Source organism: Branchiostoma belcheri, unplaced genomic scaffold (assembly GCF_001625305.1).
Source record: "Branchiostoma belcheri isolate BF01 breed outbred unplaced genomic scaffold, Haploidv18h27 scaffold64, whole genome shotgun sequence".
Lineage (NCBI taxonomy): Eukaryota > Metazoa > Chordata > Leptocardii > Amphioxiformes > Branchiostomatidae > Branchiostoma > Branchiostoma belcheri.
In genome coordinates, this window is record NW_017804287.1 from 344,787 (window position 1) to 370,354 (window position 25,568).

The 25,568-nt window shown below is 38.7% G+C and overlaps 1 protein-coding gene across 5 annotated transcripts; it reads right to left on the reverse strand.

The window, feature by feature from the left end:
* Nucleotides 1-1,782: 1,782 nt before the first annotated feature.
* On the reverse strand, nucleotides 1,783-25,278 carry LOC109483438 (brain-specific angiogenesis inhibitor 1-associated protein 2-like). 5 transcript variants are annotated; one of them, XM_019786465.1, is made up of 20 exons: nucleotides 25,096-25,278; nucleotides 24,763-24,838; nucleotides 24,348-24,434; nucleotides 15,797-15,930; nucleotides 14,297-14,341; nucleotides 12,721-12,810; nucleotides 12,314-12,379; nucleotides 12,084-12,170; nucleotides 11,419-11,523; nucleotides 10,625-10,849; nucleotides 9,514-9,693; nucleotides 9,027-9,116; nucleotides 8,202-8,428; nucleotides 7,786-7,852; nucleotides 7,597-7,670; nucleotides 7,313-7,375; nucleotides 6,429-6,615; nucleotides 5,484-5,701; nucleotides 4,797-5,045; nucleotides 1,783-2,694 (listed from the first exon to the last, which is right to left on the reverse strand). In XM_019786465.1, exons 1-20 carry the CDS (start codon nucleotides 25,141-25,143, stop codon nucleotides 2,628-2,630), a joined length of 2,385 nt encoding a protein of 794 aa, XP_019642024.1. In that variant the 5' UTR covers nucleotides 25,144-25,278; the 3' UTR covers nucleotides 1,783-2,627. The 5 variants fall into 5 exon arrangements, with proteins under 5 accessions (XP_019642024.1, XP_019642023.1, XP_019642025.1 ...); XM_019786464.1 differs by having other exon boundaries at nucleotides 6,417-6,615; XM_019786467.1 differs by having other exon boundaries at nucleotides 2,547-2,694; nucleotides 4,927-5,045; nucleotides 6,417-6,615.
* Nucleotides 25,279-25,568: the final 290 nt, after the last annotated feature.

Genomic DNA, 25,568 nt, shown 5'->3' on the forward strand with positions numbered 1-25,568 from the left:
TCGTTCCCAGTAAGGCAACGTATTTACAATTAGAAATTTATAAGCTAAGCATCTTGAACTTTGACCTAGATCACAATACATCACCATTGCACAAGGTAATGCTACCAACGAAAATTATCCGGCATTGGATTTTTGACATTGTTTGGCCTACATATATACATGATATTCATCCATATCTCTAAAATGACATATTAAGGTCACAAATCGATGATGATATGAACTAAGGCAGTGCAATCGACAAGATGGTCTGAGTGATAGCGGCGTCGAAGGATGGTTATCATTTTGCCTCTAGCTAAACACCTGGACGCCATAACGTTAGATCACTCACCTGTCACAGTACGTGGCACATGTGTCTGGCCATGATATGGACTGTGGATGAAGGGTGGGCTCTATTAGCCAGTGGGCACAAACAAGTATTACAAACTCAACATTGGTAGATCATAATTCGAATGTTACGACATTAGTTCTGTTACCATTTACAAGTATGCTAACTACCCACCCCCCCATTTGCTCCGGTCGTACATTTATGTGTTGAGTAACATTCGTATAACTGTTAGTGTCAAAATACCAGCATTTTAAGTTAACTTTCATCATGCAGTCGACGACATTGGCCATGGTTAAACCGCCCCTATTGGAGTGATACACCCTTTTGTCAGCTGATACAAGATGGGGTTCGCCAGGCCTCCGTCCGGGTGAGTTACCATGTAAATCACCATGTGGCTGATACGAGACAGGGGTTCGCCAGAACTCTGTCCAGGTGAATTATGACTATATACAAAAATACACGTTGAGAACAGTCATGACAACTTCAATTTTCTGGCACCATAATTTAATTGATAAACAACCGAATAATTAATATACAATGGTATATCCAAATATAATTAGTGTGAATACCAGCGTTTTTACTCAGAGAGTGATCAAAAATGGCTTTGCCCTTTGAGAACAGAACAGGTTATTAACAATTACAAAAACCGAACGATAATACTGTTATCATTAAGGGCATCTAGGTATTGACCTCTTTGGAAATAATTATACTCAAATCATGAGTAAATAATCAATCATAAATAACTAGAAAAAAATAGTATGTCCATGAGCCACATCAAGTCTCTACTACAATTTCGACATGGAATCATTTGGCTCCACCCCAGATGCGTTGCCAAAAATGAGTACATGTAGCTGTGAAAATACAGTCAATGTGCAAACAGAAAGCCTAAATTTTCAGTACATCTAACAACAATTAGTACAATCTACTCATTAAGGAAAGAAAAAGACTGCATGAGTTTAGCCATAGACCAGCAATGGCTCTAAGATAATCGAGTTAGTTATTGTTAATGTGCATATGGATCATTTCCGGAAAGTGGTTTTTGAATGCAGCTAAAGTCGGGAATAAGGCTAGAAAAAAATAGAAGCAACTTTGGCAAAACCCTTCAAATATGTTAATTTGGTGAGAGAGCAGCGGCATATTAATCATATCTGCTGGTCTACCATACAAAATAATTAGATATATATAAACAACTATGATATTTGCGAAAAAATAACAGTACATCTTTTGAAATGTACAAGGCACTAAAGTTACTTTGTTGTTTCATTACCCTCCATGTTAACAGTCACATTGGATGGGAGGTATACGTTGGTTCATCTTTGACAGTATAATGTTTTCAACCTCTATTAAACATACATAATATTGCAAATGGCACCTGGTAAAATGGCAGATTAAATGATATGTAAATTACTATAATGATACATAAAAGCTATTCAAGTCTTTCACATGTTGTGGCAAAGTTTCTTTTTATCTCTACTCCAGTTTTGTACTCACCAAGACAAGTAAAAGACTTTGGGTCAGGTACCAGAAATCCACCGCATGACGCCACCTTCAAACTTTGACCTTCCACCTTCATTTTACTTTTCCAGTAAATCCGATACTTTTTACCAACACAAGCCTTAACATAAGGCGGCACAAGGTCATATCCACTGTAAATCAGACAAGAGAGGGCCAAAATCATAGCATACTGTGCAATAGTGCAAAGTAGGTAATCTTCCAACAGCAAACAAATTTTTACACAAAGTATTTCCTTTGGAACGGTTTCAAACTTATTGGGTGCATTTTGTTGCTTTGGTTTTCTCATCCCTATTTTTTAAATGGCAGGGCCCAAAACATTGATCCATTCAGATTACCTACATGTTAAAGTGTCAAACTTCTCAAATATGAATTAAACAAAAATCATATTGACATAAATCATAAATCTTGTTAACCTATAAGTTTGCATAAAGAAATATCTGTGTATGAATGAAGAAACCAAAATTGTCCTGAATAAACACTGTTTATGGCTACCAGTCCCTGCAAAGGATTAACAAAGTCTGACTAATAATTATTATACAATTTTACAGATATTATGAATATCATCAACACCTTTATACCATTGGCATTGTCATGGATATTCATTACTTCTTTAAACGCAAGGACTGATATGAACTAATATCTAAAACTGTGTACCATCAGCATAACTACACCAATCTCTGATAATCAGAAGTTGCTTTCCCCCTTAGGCTGTCTCTCTCCATCCCTTTCTTCTATTGTATCTCACTCCATCACTCATTCTGCTTGTTTCTCTCTCCATCTCTCACTCTCAGATTATGGGTGCAGATCTGTCGTTTGTAACTGTCTTTTTCAACTTCACATTTGCAAATGGGTTCCTAGAAAGGAGGACAACATCATGGAATTGTAAGGACACACACAAGCATTATATTCTCAAACTCAAAAAAATATTCTACAACCATCACTTTTTCATAATTCAGGAATCATTGTGACTTACATATTTGAAGATTCAATGCATTAAATGATTTGCAAACATTTTTTTCTTTTACATCCATAAATATTAACTATTCCCAATGGATGAAGACAAAAATGGCTTAAATCCAAAATATAATGAATCAGTTAAGTGATGTTAATGCTCTTGAATATACAATGTAACATACATGTTAGTAACAATGAAACATTTATGGATACAATATTATTGATTATTGCCAGAGAGTCTATCAAAAAGTTAATCAATTACAACATAGACAGTACATTAAAACATTTTATTATAATTTTAATTAATCTAATTATAAGCATTAAAATACGAAGTGCAAAGCCACCACGGCACTTAACACAGAGATTAGACTATGGGAAGCAGAAAGGGAAGAAGTTAGGAGAACACAATTAACTAAGTGGGAAAAACTTGCAGTGTGATTAGGACAATGCTGTCAGGCATCCAATTTGTTAGGAAGAAAATACAAAATGTATTTTAAAAGTGCTTCTTAGCAGGGAAATTGTGTTGGTGTAATGATTTGAAGGTAGGTTTGGGAGGGAAGAGCAAAATTAGATGAGACAAATTTTACGAATGATGTTTGGCAGGACAGTATCAACAATTAATGATGACATGCATGATGATTATGGCACCAGCCCTGAGGCGTTGCCAAAAACTTGACAGACAGACACAAACTTGCGCTCAATAGAATCACGTTGTCCCAGGAGAACAGAGGAGGTTCTGTACGTTTGGATGCTATCCTTCAAAAATTTTCCATCGTTCACATTGTCAGATGGATAATAATTTGGTCAATTCGGAGGGAATGGGGGGTACTTCATTTCATTCAGGAGAGGGGAATGAGGTAATCTGGGGTAGTTTTGTCATCTTTTGACACATAAATACGGTTTGGATAATTTTGTTGGAATGTGTGGCACAAAAACAGGGATATATGAGGGCAAAACATGGCTTGAACTGAAGAGAAAGATGAAAAAAGTACACCCAGAAGGGTTGAGAGACTACCAAACAGGTCTGTACAGGCCCAAGTAACCCGGAGTATGACACAACAGACTCAGACTGTGTACGTGTACTTCTGTATTGTTCTACATGTATGGTCCCACTGGCCACTGTAGTATACTTCAATACATTATGATTTCTATTATATTCTTGGCATTATGTATTGGAAAGATGCTGGGTTGATACACATATTAAATTTAGTTTCATGACAATTATAAGGATCAGATATATTTAATATTTCTTATTCTGCTTTAAAAAAAAAACAGTGACAAAAATGCTTACTTGCAGCAACTTGAAAACAAGGTGCAAGCACTACTCTTCCTGTCCTTCTTTCTTCCAATTATTTGAGGTCAACACAAAACAAGATTTAAAAGCAGTTTGATGATAAGGGTTCTTGAAGAAAATTATATATATCAACGGGCCAAAACAATGCATGCACACGTGCCACCTGCGAAATTTATATTGTGAGCCTGCAGCTGCCAGTGGGGAACTTCCAACCATGACCTACATGTAGGTAACAACACAGGTGACTAGGCCAAGGAGAAAAATGTTGTGTTTCCTGTTTCAGTCCTGAAAACAAATTAGAGTCGGTAGGTAGGGATTTATGATCTTTTTTCCTTTCTTTTTGTATTAGACTTTGCCAATCTCCAGTAATCCAATTTTTGTTACAGTTTAACAAAGTAGAACTTGCATTAAGACTCTTATATTTTCAATGTCGGAAAACTGATTGTACTACATTTTAGCACTCAGGTGTAAGATCATGGAGCTAGAAAATGTTGATCAGCTTGAAAAATTTATATCCCTTGCAGGGGTCCACTAAAAATAGACTAGGATCAGCAGTCTTTTTCTAGCGTCAGTCAGAAAACACAACATTTTGATTCTTAGGTCCTACTAGAGTACTGTTGTGTCCAGGGCCAGTACACTGGCAGAGGAGAGCAGAGGGTAGAGGGCTACTTGGGCTACACCGAGAGGTTTGACACGTCACACACGCACCTCGCGGGGTTGTCCTCCTGGGGGGCAGGCAGGGTGGAGGGAGGGGGGTGCCCCCCTTCCCTGAACCCGTTCTGCCGGTCATTTGACACACTACTGCTGCCATTGACCGGCTGTGCATACTCGGCCTGACCTGAGCGGTAGTCCGGCTCCCCGCCGTAGCTGACCCCTCGCGCCCGGTGGTCCGCAGGCTGGCTGTACTCCGACGACACGCTCTGTCGGTAGCTTGACTCCGACTGGCGAGGAATGTACCTTTTGTAGGAAAGAGAGGGGTCAATTTTTCCTTCACGTCAAACCAAAGATTGCAAATTATTTCGCAAAACTCTATTTTAGTGTTAGGAAAATGATTCAAGATGCTTTGAAATGATTGTTTCATATGAAAGATAGAAGCAGATCGTTAGGACATAATACTACAATGTACATGTACATGATGTAGCTGCTTGTCTTATGCCATTAAGGGTGGCTATATCTGTTGACAGATACATTTAGTACAAAGATTTGATGAGCAACCCCCTCCCTCCTGCTGAAATAACCAATGGCAAAACATTCTTATAACTAGTACTAGTAGAAATGACCATATATATGACAAAATACCATGTTCTGGCAATTAAATCCTAACTCCAACACTGTTCACACTGTGATCCCTAAACTTCAGGAAACTTTACAGTATTACTTTGCATCCTATCTCACCTTGCATCTGCTGGTTCCCTGTACCCATCGCTCCGATCGCGGTACTCCTGCGGCGGAGGGGGCTGTCTGATTGGCTGTTGGTAGTCGGAGCGCGCCGGGGGCTGGCGGTAGTCGCCGGGCTGCGGTTGCTGGTAGTCCGAGCGGGGCGGCGGCTGGCGGTAGGGGTCAACGCCCTGCGGCTGCTGGTAATCTCCGTTGGGATGTCTGAAATCATCGCTCTAGGAGGAAACAGTATGACTTTTGTTAGCACTAGTGAGATATGCATTGTACATGTACAGGGCTGGAAATAATGAGCACATACATGTATGCACCTTAGAGCAGGTAAAACTGGATCTGCGCAGATATATCTGATATTTACGTAGTACACTTGTACTGGTCCGTGTATTACATTTAGGTGTATGTGGATTTTTATTTGCTGCATTGATTGTTACAACCTCTGAAGTATATCAAGAAATAATGTAAATGGTTTCTGAACAGTTCTAGAATGATCCATACTTACTAAATTCTGAGTGGTGCAGGTAAAATCTGCGCACATAATTTTCAGTGTAGATTGTATAATTCAGAAATATACGATAACATTGATACAAAAATATTCAACAACAAAAAAACAATGATGTGAAAAAGGAAATAGTTGCAATGTAACAATGTACAAGGTATTAGTAAAAACTAGGGAAACTTAATACATGTTACTACATGTACAACAAAGGAATACACAACTCACAGTACAATGGATATAATAGGGACAATGTGAATACATGTAATACATATACACTGTACACATGACTGTAAACACAGGGTCACAGGGGTACATGGAGGAGGGAGTTGTTAGATGAAAATAGAGACTGAATCAGCCAGACAAAATGAGGACATTGCAACCGTGTTTCTGTGGTCTGTTTCCCTTCGACCTCTGACCCATGACCTCCCTGTGACTACCTGTTCGGCTACCGTGAGAAGCGAGTCTCCCGCGACGCTGCGTGGCCTGGCCTCGCGGCGCAGCGGCGACAGCGCGACGCCCGGCGTGTCCTGGTAGTCCGGCGAGGGGAGACGCGCAGGCTCGCGGTACGCAGAGTTGTTCAGGAGGTTCCCCATACTGACACTGGGGCGCAGGGGGGCAGGCATGGGCTGGGCTGCCCTGGGGGGTAAAAAATGATACAGTTTAAGATTTTTTTTAAAAACCGAATTCAACATCATTTTTAGACGTTAGACGTGCTTGCACCAGGTACAAGTCTTTTTTTTGAAGCAAGATTTTTACAGCTTAGGATACAGGAGTTTTCCTTTCAGACAACCAGGATGCTATTTACCTTGCTGATATTTGTCTGATAGACCCTGAAACGTCAGCAAGGTAAATATCTTGGTCGTGTAAAAAAACTTCTGTATTCTATACCAATATTACCTGATGAAACTATTTAAAAAAATATAAAAAAATAAAAAAAATAAATACAGTTTATTGCAAAGTCCTGCCTAAAGGCTAATTGCAAAGTGAGAACATTGAAACAGAGTATAAAATAACTACAAAATCTAACTACACAATGTCATGAAAAATAATATTGTCTGAAACATTGTCTACATTGTACAACTATGTCTGAAGCAGGGCCGGCATGGGCTGGGCTGCCCTGGTTGGATAGCAGAAAATAAGTTTATTACAAATTCCTGCCCAAAGGCTAATTGCAAATAAATTTTTCAACGGCTCTCGATAGATGTTGACACATTGGCGGACAAAATCCGTAGTGTGTTTTTGGCACACAGACTGATTAGCCTCAGAGGCTCAGTGAGCATCACTCCACTGCTTAACTCTTTAAACCTTCAGCTAACAGTTCAAGACTACTCACTGCACAGGTGGAGGTCCATCACTGCCAGCAGGCTGGGTGTAGGAGTATGGGAACCATCCTCTCCTGAGGGAAAAGGACATGTAGTACATGAACAAAACATACAGTACTGATTGTCAAACCTGTGCAGGTGACAACCTCTACATATTAGGGCTACCTGGCCAATGTGACCACTTTTTGGTGGTCCCTTACATGTAGATAACATGACATGACTACCCTTGCAAAACTGCAGCATGAAATCCTGATTTTTCACCTGTTTTTGTTGGATGATTGAATGCCTGTAATACCTTTTAGTCTTGTCATTCTCTCCAAAGTGCCAGCCATCTCTTGGGTGGTCTATCAGCAAAGAAATGGTGTCTCCCTGAAACACACAAGTCACCAAGTAAAATAACAGATAGTATTACATAAAATTAAAGTACAAGTCTTAGATAGAATCTGGTGTCATGTAATACATGTTTAACAGGAGGAAAGATTACCTCATTGAAAGACAGCTGGTTGCTGCTGTCACCAGCCTTGTGTGGGAATAAGGCACGCACTTTCCTCCTACAGGAAAAAAACAAGGTCTGTGTCAGCAATATAGCAAAGTCATCAATATGTACATGTTACGGTAATTTGTGCCTTACCGACAATAGGGAGCCAGCATTGACTATGGAGGATGGCACCCGAGGCTCCACAGAACTCTAGAAGTCAGTACGGTGTAGACTCATGCCGTGTGCCGTCTTGTTGTAAAAATAGTCATGTTCAACCGCAAATTCACAATACCAGCTTTGTATTTCTGTGATTTAGCAGCATTTTTTGGCTGAACTTTTGCTTGCGCGAGTTTGGGAGTCTTTAGGGGATATCATTCATGTGGCCTTACTAAAAATTAAGGTCAAACTTTGGACAGACCCACCTGCTTGCTGGGACAGCTGACACCGAGCGCGTCATCTGCCCGGCCTGCTGCTGCGGCGGGTCAAACACGGACGCCGACTGGGACGGGCGCGGCTGGCGTTGGTTCTGCCCGCGGCGGGGGTTGGGCAACGTGTTGGAGTACGTGTCCACCATCAGGGGCTCATGGAAGTCTCGCCGTGGCTCACGTACGGACATGGCGTTCGGCGGCGGCGAATGGTAGCGGTCATCCTAGTAGGACACATTGATGTACAATGAAGTGACAATGAGACATGCGTTCCCAATAACAGACTATATTTTCCAACATTGAGGAGTATTGTAGCCAAGAAAGCAAATGGTCCTAGAAGAAAGCAAAAGGTTATGCATACATGTATGTGACTCTTCTACCAAGGATTGAAATCAGAAACCAACCACCACCTAGATGTGGTTACCTTTGAAGACAGAACTCAAAAAGAATGGAATGATTGAAAAGATCGGTATAAAAAACAAGCAAACACAAGGCAGCATCTGGAAAAAAAGTTGGTGTGTGAATGCCAAAGAAAGAAAATTTAATGCAGAATGTCATATGTATGTGAGCATTGCTAGTTTTGACAGTAGCTTATATTAGTTATACATGTAGGTACATGACTGTATTCTACATGTAGGTACAAAATGTGCCCCCTCCCCACACCTCTACTTATAATAATTAAAATACACCACTTAATCACTTCTGCCACACCCAATTTTCAAGCATGCATATCAGCAGTCACTTGTCCACCATATTGTTGTTCCACCGTGACAACCCAACGACCTTCTCCCCAAACGACCTTCATCTAAACCAATCACTTGCCTGGAAGGTCGAGGGCCTACGGGGAGGCCCCCGCATGGTACCATATATGGTCGTTTGCTGTTGTTGTCTGGGTGCTTGGTAATAGTCCAGCTACATTTGTAAATGTTGGACACATGAAAACTTACTACAAAACTACTTATCGTATAACCTATAACTTCACCAAACACCAATTTCATCCTATAAAAGAAGGAAAGACTCAAGGGAAAAGAAAGAAAAAAAGTTTAAAACACCTCGAAACACCAGCAACAGAAACCTACAGCAGAAAGCAATGACAAGTCAGAGAAGAAATCATGACCAAACCACCAGCTTGAACTATTTCCTCAAAATAAATTACACCTCATTCTCATCAGCAATAGGATAAAAAAATACCTGCAGAGGAAGAGAAGAAAACTTAGAAATGAAAAGAATGAAGAATAATCCTTTTAAGTTCCCGCCGGCATGCAAAGAATGGTTGGCGGGATGTCACCGATCCGTTCTCACAACTTGCCTTCGGTCCCACCCACGAACTGGAAGACATGGTTCGACCCTGTGGGGTCATAGGTCGACCTTGTGGGGCAGGACGACCTTGTGGGGTGGGTCGACCTTGAGGGGCAGGTCGTCGCATTGTGCCATATATGGAAACATCGTGCTGGGCCGGTACAGGAGGAGGGGCATCTCGGAACAACTCCTATTGGACGGGTGTTAGCATGTCATTAATCTAAGTATTACCAAATTACACACATTGTTCTTTTCTAACTAGAATGCTAAAGATAGCCAGGCAGCAATACTGTACTCATCACTTTATGTTCACGTTAGCAAAAATTCGAGGTCTGAGAAACATGGAGGTGTGCACTGAACTATATGTTCACGGTGGCGGCAGGTGCAGGAAAAGTAAAGTCAGTGTCACTGACAATTCGTAGTACAGATGTGCCAGCAAAAAAAAGCTCATGCCACAAAAAGTTTTCAGTATATGCATCAGGTCCGATGCTTTTTTTTTTGGAAGTGCATTACATTTGTAGGTTTCTGAGTGGTATCACGCTTTCAGATATGGTTATGTACTTACTTTTCATTGATACTCACTTAACCATGGCTTGCTAGCAAAGGAAAGTCATTGTTAGTACTGACACTAGGCAACTCACATTCTAGCAATCACTTAAACACACATTGAAACACAAGAGAGAAAAAATTATAACATTTAAAGTCCCCATCCTGTTAAATTAAATTTGAACTGACTCAGAGGACTGGTTCATTTCACAACACACTGGCACTATATTGTACTGTTGGAGTGCAGTTCACACACTTGCCACTAGGTGGCACTGCTGAAACAAATGATCACGTCATGTCAAAGACAAACAACCCTTCAAGTATATCTTCTGTATCTATATCTTCAGTAAATTTTCTGAAAAACCAGTTTAATTTAAGTGATTACATAATTCTATTCAGACAAGCAGATGAGATCAATGAGATCAAAATTCTTTGAATATTTCTTGCTGTCTTGTGCTTATTAATATCACAATATGCTTTCAAATTTGAGCTTCAATTATTAAGAAATAACTTTGCATAAAGCCCTAAGAGTTATATTTTGCTATAAAAGGGTGACAATCAGTATCACATAGTACCTGAAGTGGTGCATGTTGTGAGACAGGGCTGATAGGCCGGCGTAGCGGACTGCCCTGGCGTCTCTCCGGCATGGTAGCAAAGCCATCCCTGCTGTAGCCTTCCCCGCGGTACCGGTCATCCCGCAGGTACGGGTCTCCCCGCCCACCGTTCATGTCGGCGAAGTCGCTGTCCAGCATCCCCTGACTGCCGCGGCGTGTCATCGTCATCATGTCTGCCGATGGGCCCTGGGGTGGGGAGGGGGGCACGGGGAGGGGCAGTCAGAACATTCACATAGAAACACCTTTTTTTAATATATTCCAACATGTAATCACAAGACGTGGTGACGGCACACTCAAATTTTTTTAACTTATATTAATTCTGCCACCAACACAGGCACAGCACAATACTCAGTACAATACTCATCACCTGAGCAAAGTGAGAAAAGTCGTGTAAATTGCCTTTCCCAAAGGCACAAGATCGGTGGCATGTCAGGACTCAAACTCACCATATTTTGTAAGGTAGAATAGGGATGACTAGCGTATTTACATGTACCCCACTCCATTGGGATTATGATTTATACATTTCCTGTTGTTTGAATGTATGGATGAATTATGAACTTACATAATATGTAAGAAACTATTTCAAAATGCTTCAAGGATGAAATGACGTGGAAATGAAAAGTAAATTTCCTCATCCAGAATATTTTCTGTTTTGGTACTCCGAAAATGTATTGGGTGCCTTCAAGGTACCTCAGTCTCTAATCTTGTACATGTATCTATATAGTAGAAAATGTTGAAAAACAGTAAGGCCACACCTGCAGGGCTCTGTCTAACAGGTCCTGGGCCCGTTTGGTGAGGATGTTGGGGTTGTCACATGCCTCCACCCAACTGTCCAGCTTCTGCCTCAAGAGGTTCTGAGCCTGTAGAAAAAGTTAAAACAGGTTTTAAAATTTTACACAACAACAATTAAGCTAGAGAGCTTTATCGCAGGATGTGCTTTTTTAAAAAGGTTCTGAGTCTGAATAAAAGTTAAAACAGGTTTTTAAAAGTTTACACAAGAATCATGCTAGAGAGCTGTTTCACAGAAAATTACACAGTCACACAGATTCAGTCTAGGACATTCAACAGTCACAGTACTACAAAAAAAATGATCAAAACACTGACATTCAAAGAAAAACAAAACAGGAAAGCAACAAACCTTCAACCTGAGAACAGTCAATGCCTACTTGAGAATTGAGTAAGAAGAACTTGTAAGAAACATGTAGAGAGAGAAAGAGGTAACAACAGACAAGAGAAACAGCAGAAGTAAGAAGGAAACAAGACTGCAAGAAAAGTTAAAGACGAAATCAAGGAAGGAGTCAAAAGCAAGGAGTACACTTACAGGGCACAAAGGAAGAAACAACAATAGCGTACATTGCTAACTACAATTCTTATATGTTGTATACGATCACACTGTTAGTTTTAATGTACATGTACATACCTTACTGTGGTATACCATGTAGTGTTTCACAATTGCGCAGTGGCGGTCGACAACAAAGCAGTAACGTTTCCTCTCTTCTACCAGGGCCTAGGGTGTCAAAAAGAAATTAGGTTATTATGAATTCAAAGGTTTGAAATTTGCAAGCAAATGCAGGATGTTTCTCAGTCCCTAACAATACTTTTCAAAAGGTAAAACATTATCCAGGATGCAAAGGTCTAAAATTAACATACTTTAGTCAGTCCGTGTGCTCTGCAGTCATCCAGCTTACTCTGTGTCTCTGTGGCTGCTCTGATCAACTGTAATAACAAATATGTTCATTTATTTAACTTTTTTCTACACTTTACAGGCATACTTTACTTGTTATAGATATGTTACAGGCACCGGTATGTCTGACGCACATAAAAACCTTTTGATACCCTGCAGCAAGAAACAAGGTACCTTATACATCACATGGTAGTTTGTAACTGATGGAGAATTGGTAGATGAATGGATACTTTGTTTTGACTGGCATCGATGTATAAAAATGTCTCATTTTGAGTATATATAATTGATTCTATAACAGTTACTGTTGTTACCACAATTGTGAAAGTCCTTGAATTGAAACTTACTAAATGAAATAAAGTACACAATCTCTAACCTGTGACTCCTTGGCTTCGTACTTGTGAGGATCCTTCCTGTTACTTTTCTTCCTGTGCTTCTTCAGATCACTCTTGGCTTTCTCAAAGGTCTGCAGAAAGATGGGGAGGGGGGGCGTTGTGAAAATCAACCTGGTTACTGTTACATTCATTCATTGATTCCTACCAGTATCTAAGACACTATATGGCACTTGAAGGGGGGCATTTGAAGAATTTTTTTGAAATTAAAATGATTTATCATTACAGTTATTAGTTATCTATGTAAAATATCAATTTGAAACTTATTCTATGTTTGTACAAAGAGTACATGTATTTTGATCATGCCCTTAAATTCCAATGGAATGCGCAACAGATACGTGACTTGAATGTTCCACAAAGCTATCGCAATTTTATCACATTTCTGACAAATCTGAGACATTTTGCATGATGGTGACTGTTTTCAAAACCTTGTGGCATGTTAAATTTAATGCATATCTCTAGGGAGTGTAGCCTGTAGATAGACTTCAATAGAAAAATTACAAAATGAATGTACACCCTGTGGTTTTGTAACTCTAAAATATGTATTATAAACATTGACTAGAAGTAGTAGAAGCAAGAAAGTTCTGTATATACATGATATAGTTCAGTTCAGTTCATCCTTCAGGTGACACCATGTACTGTCTCCACAAGTTGTGAGGGCTAGAAATATGCCACTTAGGCATTTAAATTTAAAGCTGTGCATACACTGGGCCATGTACATGTATTTAGTTTACTTTTTATATACATGTAGCTGTATGTTGATTTTTGTTTATTAAATAAAAAATAACAATGGTTTCTACTAAGCAGTTTATATAATTGTTTTTAGTAAAATTTGTCTGGTGCACATAATTTTCAAAGTTTAAACCAGACTGAGTGCAGGCATGCAGGAAAAAGCCATTTGGAGCCCTGACATACATAATATGTGTGATGGTCCAGAAATAGACGACATGATAAAGAATGGACTGTTGATAAGAGTGAGACTTAAGTCACACATATCACGCATAGTTGACTTAAGGTCTCGGAATGTTTGCTCTAACCATGGTCTGCCATGGAATTTTTCCTAGTATAGGTCAACCGTTTGTGTGGCGACAGCCTAAATTTCTAACTCAAAGTAAAATTCATATTTCAAACTTTTGTGTATTAGTTGACAATCTTAATAGTGGTACTGATATACATGTCTACATAATATATGTTTTCCATGGCTATTTTTTCTCTCAAAGTTTCACCCCCAATGCCAGTGAAGGAGTTGGTTTGTCCCAACAGGAGAAGGGGACCTGGGGCCAAGCCAAAGCCTTAAACTAATACACGCCCTTCAGAAAACAGTGTGTTATGATAGAGTCCTGCCCTGTTCCAACACTGAGTCACGGAATGTTTACTTCAGTTGTCAAACTCCACCCTGCAGTACTGTCAGCCAATAATCATACGTCAAACACTGTGATTTTCACCAAGACCACCTCTTACATAGGATTGTGTACTACAATACACACATGCAACATTATCCAAAGAAAAAGAAATATCTAAACTATTAGTATTACGTGTTATAAAATGAGAAGAAAATACCTCTGATTTTGCTCTGTATTCTTGGGTGTAAGTTTTATGCAGGATCTGAAAATGAGAAAAATATGACATGTAAAAAAATTAAAAACTTACAAGCTACAATTTACAAAGAGCAAATACTCATACTTTAGAGAACAGAAAAATGTAAAATCCAACATCAAAATTCCCCGGCCCCATTTCAACTTTGCATGTCAAATTCTAAACATTCTCAAGTATCATACTATTAATGTGCAGAATCAATACATTAAGATCAAAAAGCATCTTTTCACAAATCTGCATCTGAAGCTTCTTTTTAGAGCGTAGCTGTGATCCCATACTCATGCCTATTTTGGGAGGATGGTGTTTTATAGAGCATGGATAAGCTGGAGATGGATATGCTTGGAGAGCAGCTCAACAAGAGCACACGTTAATTCCAGGTCAGCACCCAATTCATCATAAATACCGTCTCGTGACCTCTAAAAACATGTTAATATACTGATGACATCTAAAAGCTGTGATTAACATTAAGCTACAAAAGAGTTCTAAGCATTTTTATACACTCACTGTACACCTTTTTTTAATCATCTCTTTTTAGTTATATTTGACAGAGAGAACACATTTATGCCAAGTATTCTAACCCTAGTCCTGAAAGTGGTAAAAACATTGAGTATGACAATAGCTGGGGAACTCCTTGAAACATATAGGTTAATTTAAGCAGCCTGACATACATTTAGACTTTCTGGAAAGGTTCTGGAAAAATGAAACTCAAATTGTGTTAATCTAATTTGAAAATGGAGCAAATAAGAGTTAGGTAGATGGGTGGTCAGATGAATTCAAGGATGGATGGATGAATGGATGGATGGATAGAATAATGGATAAATTGATGAAAGTAAGGAACAAAGTGGAGTAAGTACCTTAATGCCTCTTACCTTGGGGGTTCTTAACCACTTCTTAAACACATAAGACATAGGGACAAAGAGAGGCACACATGACTTGTAAAGAGGGAATATGTCACCAAGTCCCTAAAACGAGCCTTAGTGACATATTCTTACACAGAGGGGAAAAAATAATCAATGCCAACAACGGTTCACGAAATAATTGAAACGATATTGGATGACAGACATGTAATGAGAATGACTTTGTTATTGTGCACTACAACAAAACATAACAAACATCGTTGGATTGACATCACAACAAATCAAATTTTATAAAACTTGTAAGAAAAAGATTTCTAAAACTTGTTAAGAAAATTTTCTAAAAATGTAAGACAATTTCTTTCTAACACTATTGTAAGAAAATATTTTTTTCTTAAACTTGTAAGAAAAAATTTCTAAAACTGTTTTAAGAAAATCTTTTTTTCTAAAACTGCTGTGAGAAAAAAATTCTGAAACTGTTATAAGAAACTCTTTTTAAAATTTTCTATAAGTTATAACTATATGAGTTAAAGGAAAAAAAACATGCAGAATTAGCCAGGAATAAAACGATTATAAAGCCTAAAATTGAATATTTGGCGTAATTTCTTACCGGCAGACTCCTGCTGTCCTGTTCCACCTTCTGTTCCAGCGGCACAATAAGCTCCTTGTGGAAGGACTGGACCGTCTCCTCATGCTGCATCTGGATGTTACGGAAAATCTCCGCTATCTGGATCAGGCATCCTCCTGGGTCAAAAATAAAACAAAACAAAAACAAATTTCATATTAGAAATGTTCCACAAAAAGGAAACCAAATTTTTATGCTTTTAATCATTTTAATCATAACCTTTATTTTTCTGAGCTAGATGTTTTGATAATTTTAAAGTAAATGTACATAAGCTACTAAAGGCCTTAACCTTTATCCTCTTACAATAATACAGTATAAGCTTTATGGGTTTAATAATGTACATGATTCAGCAATATCATGGTTTTACAATCAGAACCATATCATATTTTATTAATGATTTTCAAGGGACAAAGTCAACTTCATACACAAACATCAGATTGTATTTGTAATATTATTATACATAAAATGAAATAATACATATTTCTGAATAACTTTCTTAAGCTCAATGTATAGTTTTTCTTTCAGTACTTGAATTTTTGTATATGCTACACTCTCCGGATCCCCTGTTTTACAATATATACTAGTACTACATGTGCTTTGTGCATGTACATTGTACTAATACAAGATGTGTACACCAGAGACTGGCACTGGTGACCCTAACATGTGGATGTACTTAGGGAAAGGTCATAGACAGTTAGGAATGTTGAAAAACATCTTCTTCAAGACTGATTCATGTTAAGTGCCGCCCCCCACAGGAAAGACTTGGAGTTGGACCACTGCCCTCATCTCCAAGCAGAGGCTGAGACTAAAAATTCACATTTGCTTTAAATGAGCTACATCCGATTTTTACTGAGAGCTGAGAGCTCTGAGTCAGCAAAAGCAGGGTCCACCCAACATCTGCTTGGAGATTAATGTAGATTAGATTGTTATCATTTTATATTTTAATCTACATGTACTCGGCATGAGTTCTGCCAAACTGAATCTGTAAAAAAAAACTATGATACACCTAGCCTGCAGGTGTCTACAAACAATGAAAAAAACAACATGTTTTTCCCCTTGGATTATACTCTATTGATTTGTATAAGGTCTATGTTTTTGATCGAAAATTGTACATTCCAAAGTTCATGTATCATGTGTTATGAGTTTATATATTTATTTCGACTCCAGGACAAAAAAAATGTGCATAATAATAAATTAACAATAATTTACCACAAACCAAACTATCACCAACAGTCAAAAACTGACTGTAGCCATTTTGCTGATAGATTTTAGCAGGTTAAAATATACAATCTGGCAATCCAAATGATGACCATACAAAAGTCCCTGCATTTTTGATGCGTTAAAATTGACCATAAAGAGTCTATAACAAACACAAGCTAGTATATACTATTTAATCATACCCGGGCCGCGATAACGTTCGATAACGGGTTCCGGACCGGGCCGTACTTTACGGTACGGCCTGGTCCGGAACACGTTATCGAACGCTTCCATGGCTCCCATAAAACGATTCGAACGCGTTTCGCCCTAACCGCGTGTGTCCCTTTCGAAAATTTGAATACAGAATCCGGACGTTGGAATTGATGTTGTTGCATTTTAGGGTTTAGTGGCTACAACTTTTGGCTCATCTTGCATTGAAAGGCGTGTTTTCTTGGGTGGGTATGACATAAATAAAATACAACACGGTGTATTCCGCATCGCCCTCGGTCCCGGCCCTCCCGCGAGTCGGATCGCCCTCCGGCCTGCGGGCGATCCGACCCGCGGTCGGGCCGATACCTCGGGCGATACGGAATACCCCGTGTTGTATTCTATATGTACACTCTATAAACCAGAGTAATTATCACGTTTGCATGACAATTTTAAGTATTATAGTGTTAAAAGGCACAACAATGGGCTATTGTTAACTGATCTCCCTTTGTGTACCTGGAACACCTAATGACTCCACACACAATAGATAATAGTCTGTCACTAATCTCTTGTAATGGGCACAGATTAGGTGATTAACTAGGATAAATACTAAAACAGCCCTTCCAGATGTGTAGTTTCCCAAAGGAAACTACCTATTTCACAGTATTTGAAGTTTGTGTCTACAGTACTACATTTGTAGTACTTACTTGCAGTCACCTATAATCACTATAAAACACAGAAGAAGAACTTTATTGCACGACAATTGTACAGGGTACATTGTATGGCAAATACTAGTAGGTAACAATAAGTAGCATAGTATTTATAAAACACATAAATACAGAGGTCTCAGCAACAAATGTGAAAATGAAACCACCACAATAAGTTTCTGCATTTACAGTAAGACTACTGATGACCTCACATGTGACCTGTCCTGACCTCTGACCTTGTCCAATAGAGTGATGAATAGAAGCTGTCAGTTTTTTTCCAAGGTGACCCCAGACAGCTGATAATAGCACAGCAGACACTTGTTTTACTGGAACAGCAACTTTTCAACCTGGGGTCCGAAATTTTCAACCCGGCTTCCGAAAATTAATGTACAAGTTGCATGCATGGCTCAAAATATTACGTGCAGACAAATTTGTAAGGTTTCTGAAAGTTATAACTTGTAAATGGAAAAACTTTACACAAAAATACAGATTACAGCAATTGTGCCCATGCTATTAGTAGCTACTGTCCTATCTAGTACTGTATGTAACAGCAATACCTATTATATATATGTCTTGCACACAAGTGAATATATTTTATGTAGGGCTCAATCCGAGGATACAAATGTACATTTTACAATACATTGTACAATTCTCTCTGTAACTTGTGTAACACGCACACAGTATACAAACTAAGCATAAGAAAATAACTAATGATGTTCTGATTTTATTAGTGACTTCAACAGCTACTATACTAATACTAGCACTAGCATACAGCTTTAGTTTAAACGATTGATGATTGCAAGTGGCCCCTTCTCGGACTATTTTCAGTTGAGCACTTCAAAGTTCAAAGGATCCTGGTCAGTGTTTATCAAACATGGCTCTGTTGTTGGCACTGTCCCTCCCCTTTTACCTGTCTGTTACCATAACATGTATGTAGTTCTGCCTTTTTATGACCTTTGTCTAGTTACACGGATCAGAAACACCAAAGCAAAATCTTGCTGCCATCTTAGCAACTGAATGAGGACGACCTCATCTAAATGTTATGAGATTGGCATACATGTACATGTACCTGTACCTGTACTGGTAATTTAATTATGCAAATTTTCACTCTTTTATGTGTTGTCATGCCCCTAGCCCCCCTGCTAAGATTGACATTCGATTGGCCTTTTTGACAGCTAACATTAAGTCTAATAGAGACAAGTTGTGTTGTCTTTTGTTTCATATACTTTCATAATCCATTCCCACGACCAATACTTGTACGTGTAGCTAACATCATGGCTGAGTTAGACAGGATCTGTCAACAGTCTGTACCACCAAGTGCTTTAACTGGTCTTGTCACAATATAGCATGTGGTCTGCCAAACACACTTCACTATTTGCCTACAGCGAGGACAATTTTTCATGTTCAACAGAACACATGCTAGCCTTCAATTGGTAGAATTTAACTCTTATAAGAAATTCTGCATTTTGCAGCAGAGTTATTGTAATAATTCTGAGGAAAGAACTGAGAGAAGAACACTTTTTTGGGGGGTGAAGTTGACACAAGAGCTGGGCACATTCTTGGCATGGTCTGGATGTCAGTCGGCTGACCATGGGTGTTTAGCCTACAAAGCTGCACCCAGTTACGCCAGACTGCTTCCCACACAAAACACACAGGACAGTAGGGCCACAGGCATAGTTAACAGGGCTCAAAATACCACAGTACAAAATTTGTCATCACACAGTTCAATTTGTGCTGTACTGCACCACAAGAGCACAATTTCAAATGCAAGAACTCACAATATTGATGAAATTTTCATATGTTTTATTTAATTGTGGTTCATTAATTATGCAAGTAATGTTTTAAATAACATTTCATGTATCCATTGATTACTTCCTGTTAGTGAAATTAAGTATTCATTGATACTGACTAAATACAAAATTACATAGTTTTGGAGGGTGTTTAGTCTTCACAGTAAGTTCAAGCTTAGAATCTACACTGTAGATCTAAAACCCTGATCTAAGACATGATTTTCATGCTCAAACAAGTTCAGTCACACCTTAATGGTATCTACAACAAACGTAACCAAAACAGAATGCACCAACAGCACAAAATATTCTTGGCACTGATCTAGAAGTGTAGAATACATGAGTCTGTGACACTATAAAAAAAGGTATGAATCTAAAATACAAATGTCAGTCTGGCAAAGTCTCAACTGGCCTCTGACAGTACTTAGATTCTACAACTGAACCCTGTATCATTTTCCCATGTCCCTAATTACAAGTGATGACAAGTGTATCAGATGAGATATCAATGTTTCCAGCTATCAAGATTACATTACAGTAACCAGTGCAATTCTTATGTCAAAATTGTACCAGTCCTGTAGCACGCGTACGAAGTAGTTGGTCTATATGTAACAAGTCAGCAATTGTACTTCAACTTGTAATTTGTCTTGAATTTTCCTTTACTGTAGCTGTATACAGTATTATGTAAGTTAAATGCGTAGCCTCACTTATCATGGGTTTCCAAGCAATGTTTAGATGTTTCAAATATTCAATGGATCTCACAGGGCTCTATGTATAATTTTGCCCAAGTAGCAAATCTAGTTTCAATCATTCAAAGTGCAAATTCGCTGGCATCTACCCAATTACATGCAAATACCTTCAGGAAATACATGTCAGAGGAATGACTGGACACCAGTTTTTGGCAATTTCCAGCTGGAATAAACATGGAATTTGACTCTGATGCAATTTCCTTATTAATTCTCACCATACCACGTTGAACAGTCACACAAGGAAATTGTACGTTAATAACAATAACATACATGTACCTTTAGAGAGCATTCTGAAACTTTGAGGGTCACTGGATGATTTTACATGTCATATTCATAATACAATTTAATAATTTCAACTTTCAACCACCTGATAAACAGCACTGAGAGACAGACAATGTACAAATGTACCTGTAGTGTACTAATACAGGTAAAGAAACTTAATTAAGAAGTAGCTACCTAATCCCAATTAACCAATAGAGAATCTGTAGCCATACATTTTTTCAGTGTGCTAAAGGTTAAACATGAATGTGTTTTCAAAAGCTTGGACTTTGGCACTTTGGAAAGTTGGGACAGTGTTCTAGTAGTAGTAAGCCAGCCATGGAAATTTCAAAATCTTGACCCTCTGATGAAACAATATTCCTGCATTTTGAGGGTCAAATTTTGCTGACACTGAGCTTAGTTTAATGGCATCTCTTACTACATTTTTACATTGCCCAATTTTTGTCCATCAAAGATGACGGATTGAGAAAAATTTGTATCCATCAGAAGTGGCAAATTTCCGACTCAAATGACAGAAATACCACTTAGTACTAGTACTGGCTAGAACACTTCTCCAGGGACCTTTTTACAGGATTGAGCTATCATAGAAATACTGCAGAACAGATTGTTCCCAGCACTTTTTGTAGCCAGATGGTGGCTTTACTGAGACACACAGACACATGTGGTGCTTGACACTGACCTCCCCCTCACCCTGACTTCCCTCAACAAAACAGTCTTGGTCAACACAACAGCAACTATGGCAACATCAGAATACTTGAAATTCTAAGTGGTTAGGTCCTTTCTCTGAGTGTATACTAGACTGTCAGTAGTGAGTAGATGTGTATTTTGATGCTGAGCTTGACCATTGCAAACAAACATGTGTATCCAGCTTTAGTGGATACAATCATGTATAAATTACCATAGGCATAACTTATAAGTTGTGAAACAATAGTGTATTAAACAATTCTGCTTTAATATTGGTGTTAGGTTTTAACCGTTTTAAAATAATACAATTTTTTGAGGATGGGAGTCGTCAAGCTTATAAAATCACCAGTAAATTCTCAATTTTGCTAATCATGATTGAGTGACACAAAATGGAACCTGTCTGATTTTTCATTGTACCGATTTAGATAATCATTAAAAGTTAGGGTTGATAAAATGGATGTTTAGTGTTCTGGACAGTGTATACGGAATGACATTATAACATTCACACACTCTCCAAACACAAATTTTCTCTGCAGGCAAACTGAGTAGCCTGTCGACCTCTGACCTAGATACACCCCCTAATTCATTAGCAACAGATTCTGTGACCCATCAGGTGTAAAATGAGCGTCTGATTCGCCTGCCAGATGTTTCAGATAACAGTTCAATCTTCTTCAGATCAGCCAAATTTTGTACATAGAATCTTCTGTATTCTAAACTAATGGCAAGAGGAGTTCAGTTTGTATTTTTTTCCCTCTCTATTTAATCAACAGTAATCAAATATGATTCCGGGTATAAAAAAAATATCATCTGTCCAGAGAAAGTTGATAACATGTAACAAAATCAATATGTCTGGTGTGTTTTTTACCAGGACTAAATTATTGATTCCGTTTCTACCTGCAAATACAAACAGTAGCAGTCTTTGATCATGGTGACCTTTGTTAACCTATCAACGAATCTAGTTAGTTATTAATTTTTTCCACAAGTTATAGACGGACATTATGATCAATATTGTTAGTAATACAATGTAGTTAGATACATATGTATAGTATGAGTGGTAGAAATACTTTTTTCAGTGTTCAGCAATATTGCAGAAAGTCAACATTTTGTTCTGCAATTCAGAAATACTTTCTGCAAATACACACTTTATAACTCCAGACCTAAACCCATGGCATATACAAAATTGCAATGTTGGCAAACATTTTACATGCATCAATTACAAGTATATTAAAGAGTCAGTAGTTAACACAAAAGCCTTTAAATGTTATTATGCCTACACCATTGAACAGCTAGCCTGATTTTTTCCATCTGCAAAATTGTACTTTTCTTAATTTTTCTTGTCTCCGTAAAACGCAAGTGGTTATTTCTAATAACACTGCAGCATGCATACAATACTGATACACAACAGCCAACAGGTTACTAATTGACAAGCCACTGTTATTATGTACACTGTAAACAAACATCTAGTCACTAGTGTTAGAGGCCCTATCTCCTGTCCCTGGTGTTAGGCCACAGCGGTACCCTGGATCTTGTGACATGCTCTAGGCAAATAGAGCATACAACTCTTTGTAAAAAGGGGGAAGCCATAGGTTAACAAACAAAAGGCTTCAAATTATCCAGTGGAAGCCCTTTAAAACCCGGTAGACATAACTCAACTGAGTGTGACGTGATACGTAACTAATAGAATGTTTAACTATCAATTAATCCTGTCAGTGTGGAATAACAGATTGATAAGCAAGTTACAGGGTGTGGCCTAGTACTAGTCTTACTCATGAAAGGGACACACCCAAAATTTAAAGTTGGTACATGTACCTCACAGGGGAACACTTTGTATATATCAACATCTTGACATTTGATCCCATACCCAGTAATACCTTGTGGTTGGGGAGCAAATACCACAGGATTATCCACATTAAAAATTCATGAAGACTTAAATGTAAAACCTGGAAGGAAAAGAACTATTTTTAGCTTCCCGATCCCTTTACGAATATACCATTGACAGTGATACCGAATCAAAACAGGTAATCTGTGGCTCTGTGTTTAATGCATTGTTTCTTGCTTTGTGATACGAGTAAGGATGTATGATTACTGTGAAGGAATGGCCCCCAGGCCTGCATGTTTATACAGCACTAGTGTACATTGCAGGCGGGATTTTAGGCATCTGAGGCCAGCTTTGTTTGAACGATCCCCTCTGGCATTTCTGCTGTGTACCTAAGTACAAAATGTGAGCTATTTCAAACCTAGGGTTCTACCATGCATCTGCATCACATTTCAACTTGACCTTGTAGTTGTAGTACTTTTTCAAAACTTGTAAATCTGTACGATACACACTCAAAGGCAAGCTGTGCTTTACTTATAATAGCATCAGCATTAAAGTTTAATGTTTGTCTTTATTTCAATTGACAGGAGTTTGTGAGAAGTTTCAGAACTGTAGTAAAAAGTAAGTACTAATATTAGTATCTTAAACGTTAGGGTAAAAACTAAAATAGTCGCTGTCTGAAGCTAACTTAGTGCTGCGTCTCTACCTGTGATTTCACACATGATTTAACCCTTACTGTCCAGGATGTGTCGTCATTATACGTGCTCGCAGGGATCTAACCCAACCAACTCCCAGACCCACCACCGCCCTGGGCTATCAAACAGGACAGAGTGACGACATGCTTTTTATTCACCGATAGGCACTTCTCAAGGTCCATTTAGGAATGGCCTGTCACCCTTAAACCAGACATACCAGCAGATGTGATTTAAACAAGCAGTTAAGTTGCCACGACTTTGGGCTACCCGCGACTATGTCAAGTATTAGGACCTTGTGATCTTAAAAATTTGTTGTGTGGGAGTAAGATTTGGACTAGATAACCTTTAAATGCAGGATATGATGTGTATGTGTTGTGGGGGTGGGGGTATGTCGGGGGAAATTAGGAACACCACCCACCAAGTTCAGGGGCTCCTCTTGTTGCATTGGCTTGCTCTCCCAACTTCATCAACGCCTCAAAATAGCCTCTTGCTGTGGACGAAACAGCTGGAAAGGAATGACCGAACGTTGTCTTAAAAATAGCATGTCAATCACTGTTTGTCCTTAAGGTAACAAGATTGGGGACTTAAAGACCTGGTCTTTAGGCTCTTATCCACCAAAAGATCTCCCTGTACTCAGCACTTGACGGAAACCTTAATCCACTTTTAATCAAAAGGGAGAACACTTCACCAAAGAGACTGCTCAACACGCAAAGCACACACATTTCACAAGAGTTTACAACATCTGGAAAAAGACGGAAGCCGGTATCAGGTTGAAACATCGCGTTGAAACTCCTATGGGAAGTGGTTTGGAAGGAAATATTGAGAGGAAATACCTGCAAGTGACTTCTCGTAGGCCTTGCCCATGGAGATCAGATTGCGAACTGCGGGGGCAAAGTTTTCCACTAGACCCTGTGAAATGATGAGAAAAACACAACGATTATGGGGGTAAAAATCCGTTTTACATCACAAAACACAACAGCTAGAACACCGACATACACTCTAATTACAGCGACGTTGGCGAAAAGGGGAGATTTCACGAATGATAAAGTTTGGAATGCCAAAAATCGTCAAGAAAAACAAAGTCGACGCAGCGGTTTTATTTTAACCACCTTGCCATTTTCAAACAGCCCTCCGAACTCGTCAATTTCCCCCAGGGGAAAACTTACCTTATAAGTAAGGTCCGTGATTCTGTGGGCTTCCTCTACTCTTGCCATGTTGTTTCTCTGTCGTTACGGGGGATTTTTGAGCGGAATAAAGGCCAGAAGGCCGCTACGCCGCCAGATTTGCAAGCACAACTACTCAGGGGCTCGGAATTTTTCGGATGTCCTCTTGGCACTTGGGGAGACTCCTCCTGACGTCACGAGGTTAGAGGTCAATCCTCAAGATTTAGCCAATCAAAATGGATTATTTTGCTTTGGAATATTCTAGCCTTTTCAGGGGGAGTAAGTTTTAAAAGTTGCTATAGAAATAGGAAATATGATATTAAATTCCTAAACATTGAGTATATAAATATAATAAAGAGTCTATATTTTTGTCTTTCATAAGTGTTCATTATAAAACATGCAGCATTCACCGAATTTCAGGATTTTTTAAAAGTCTAATTATAGAGATGAACCTCTGTTACTGGTCGAATACTCTT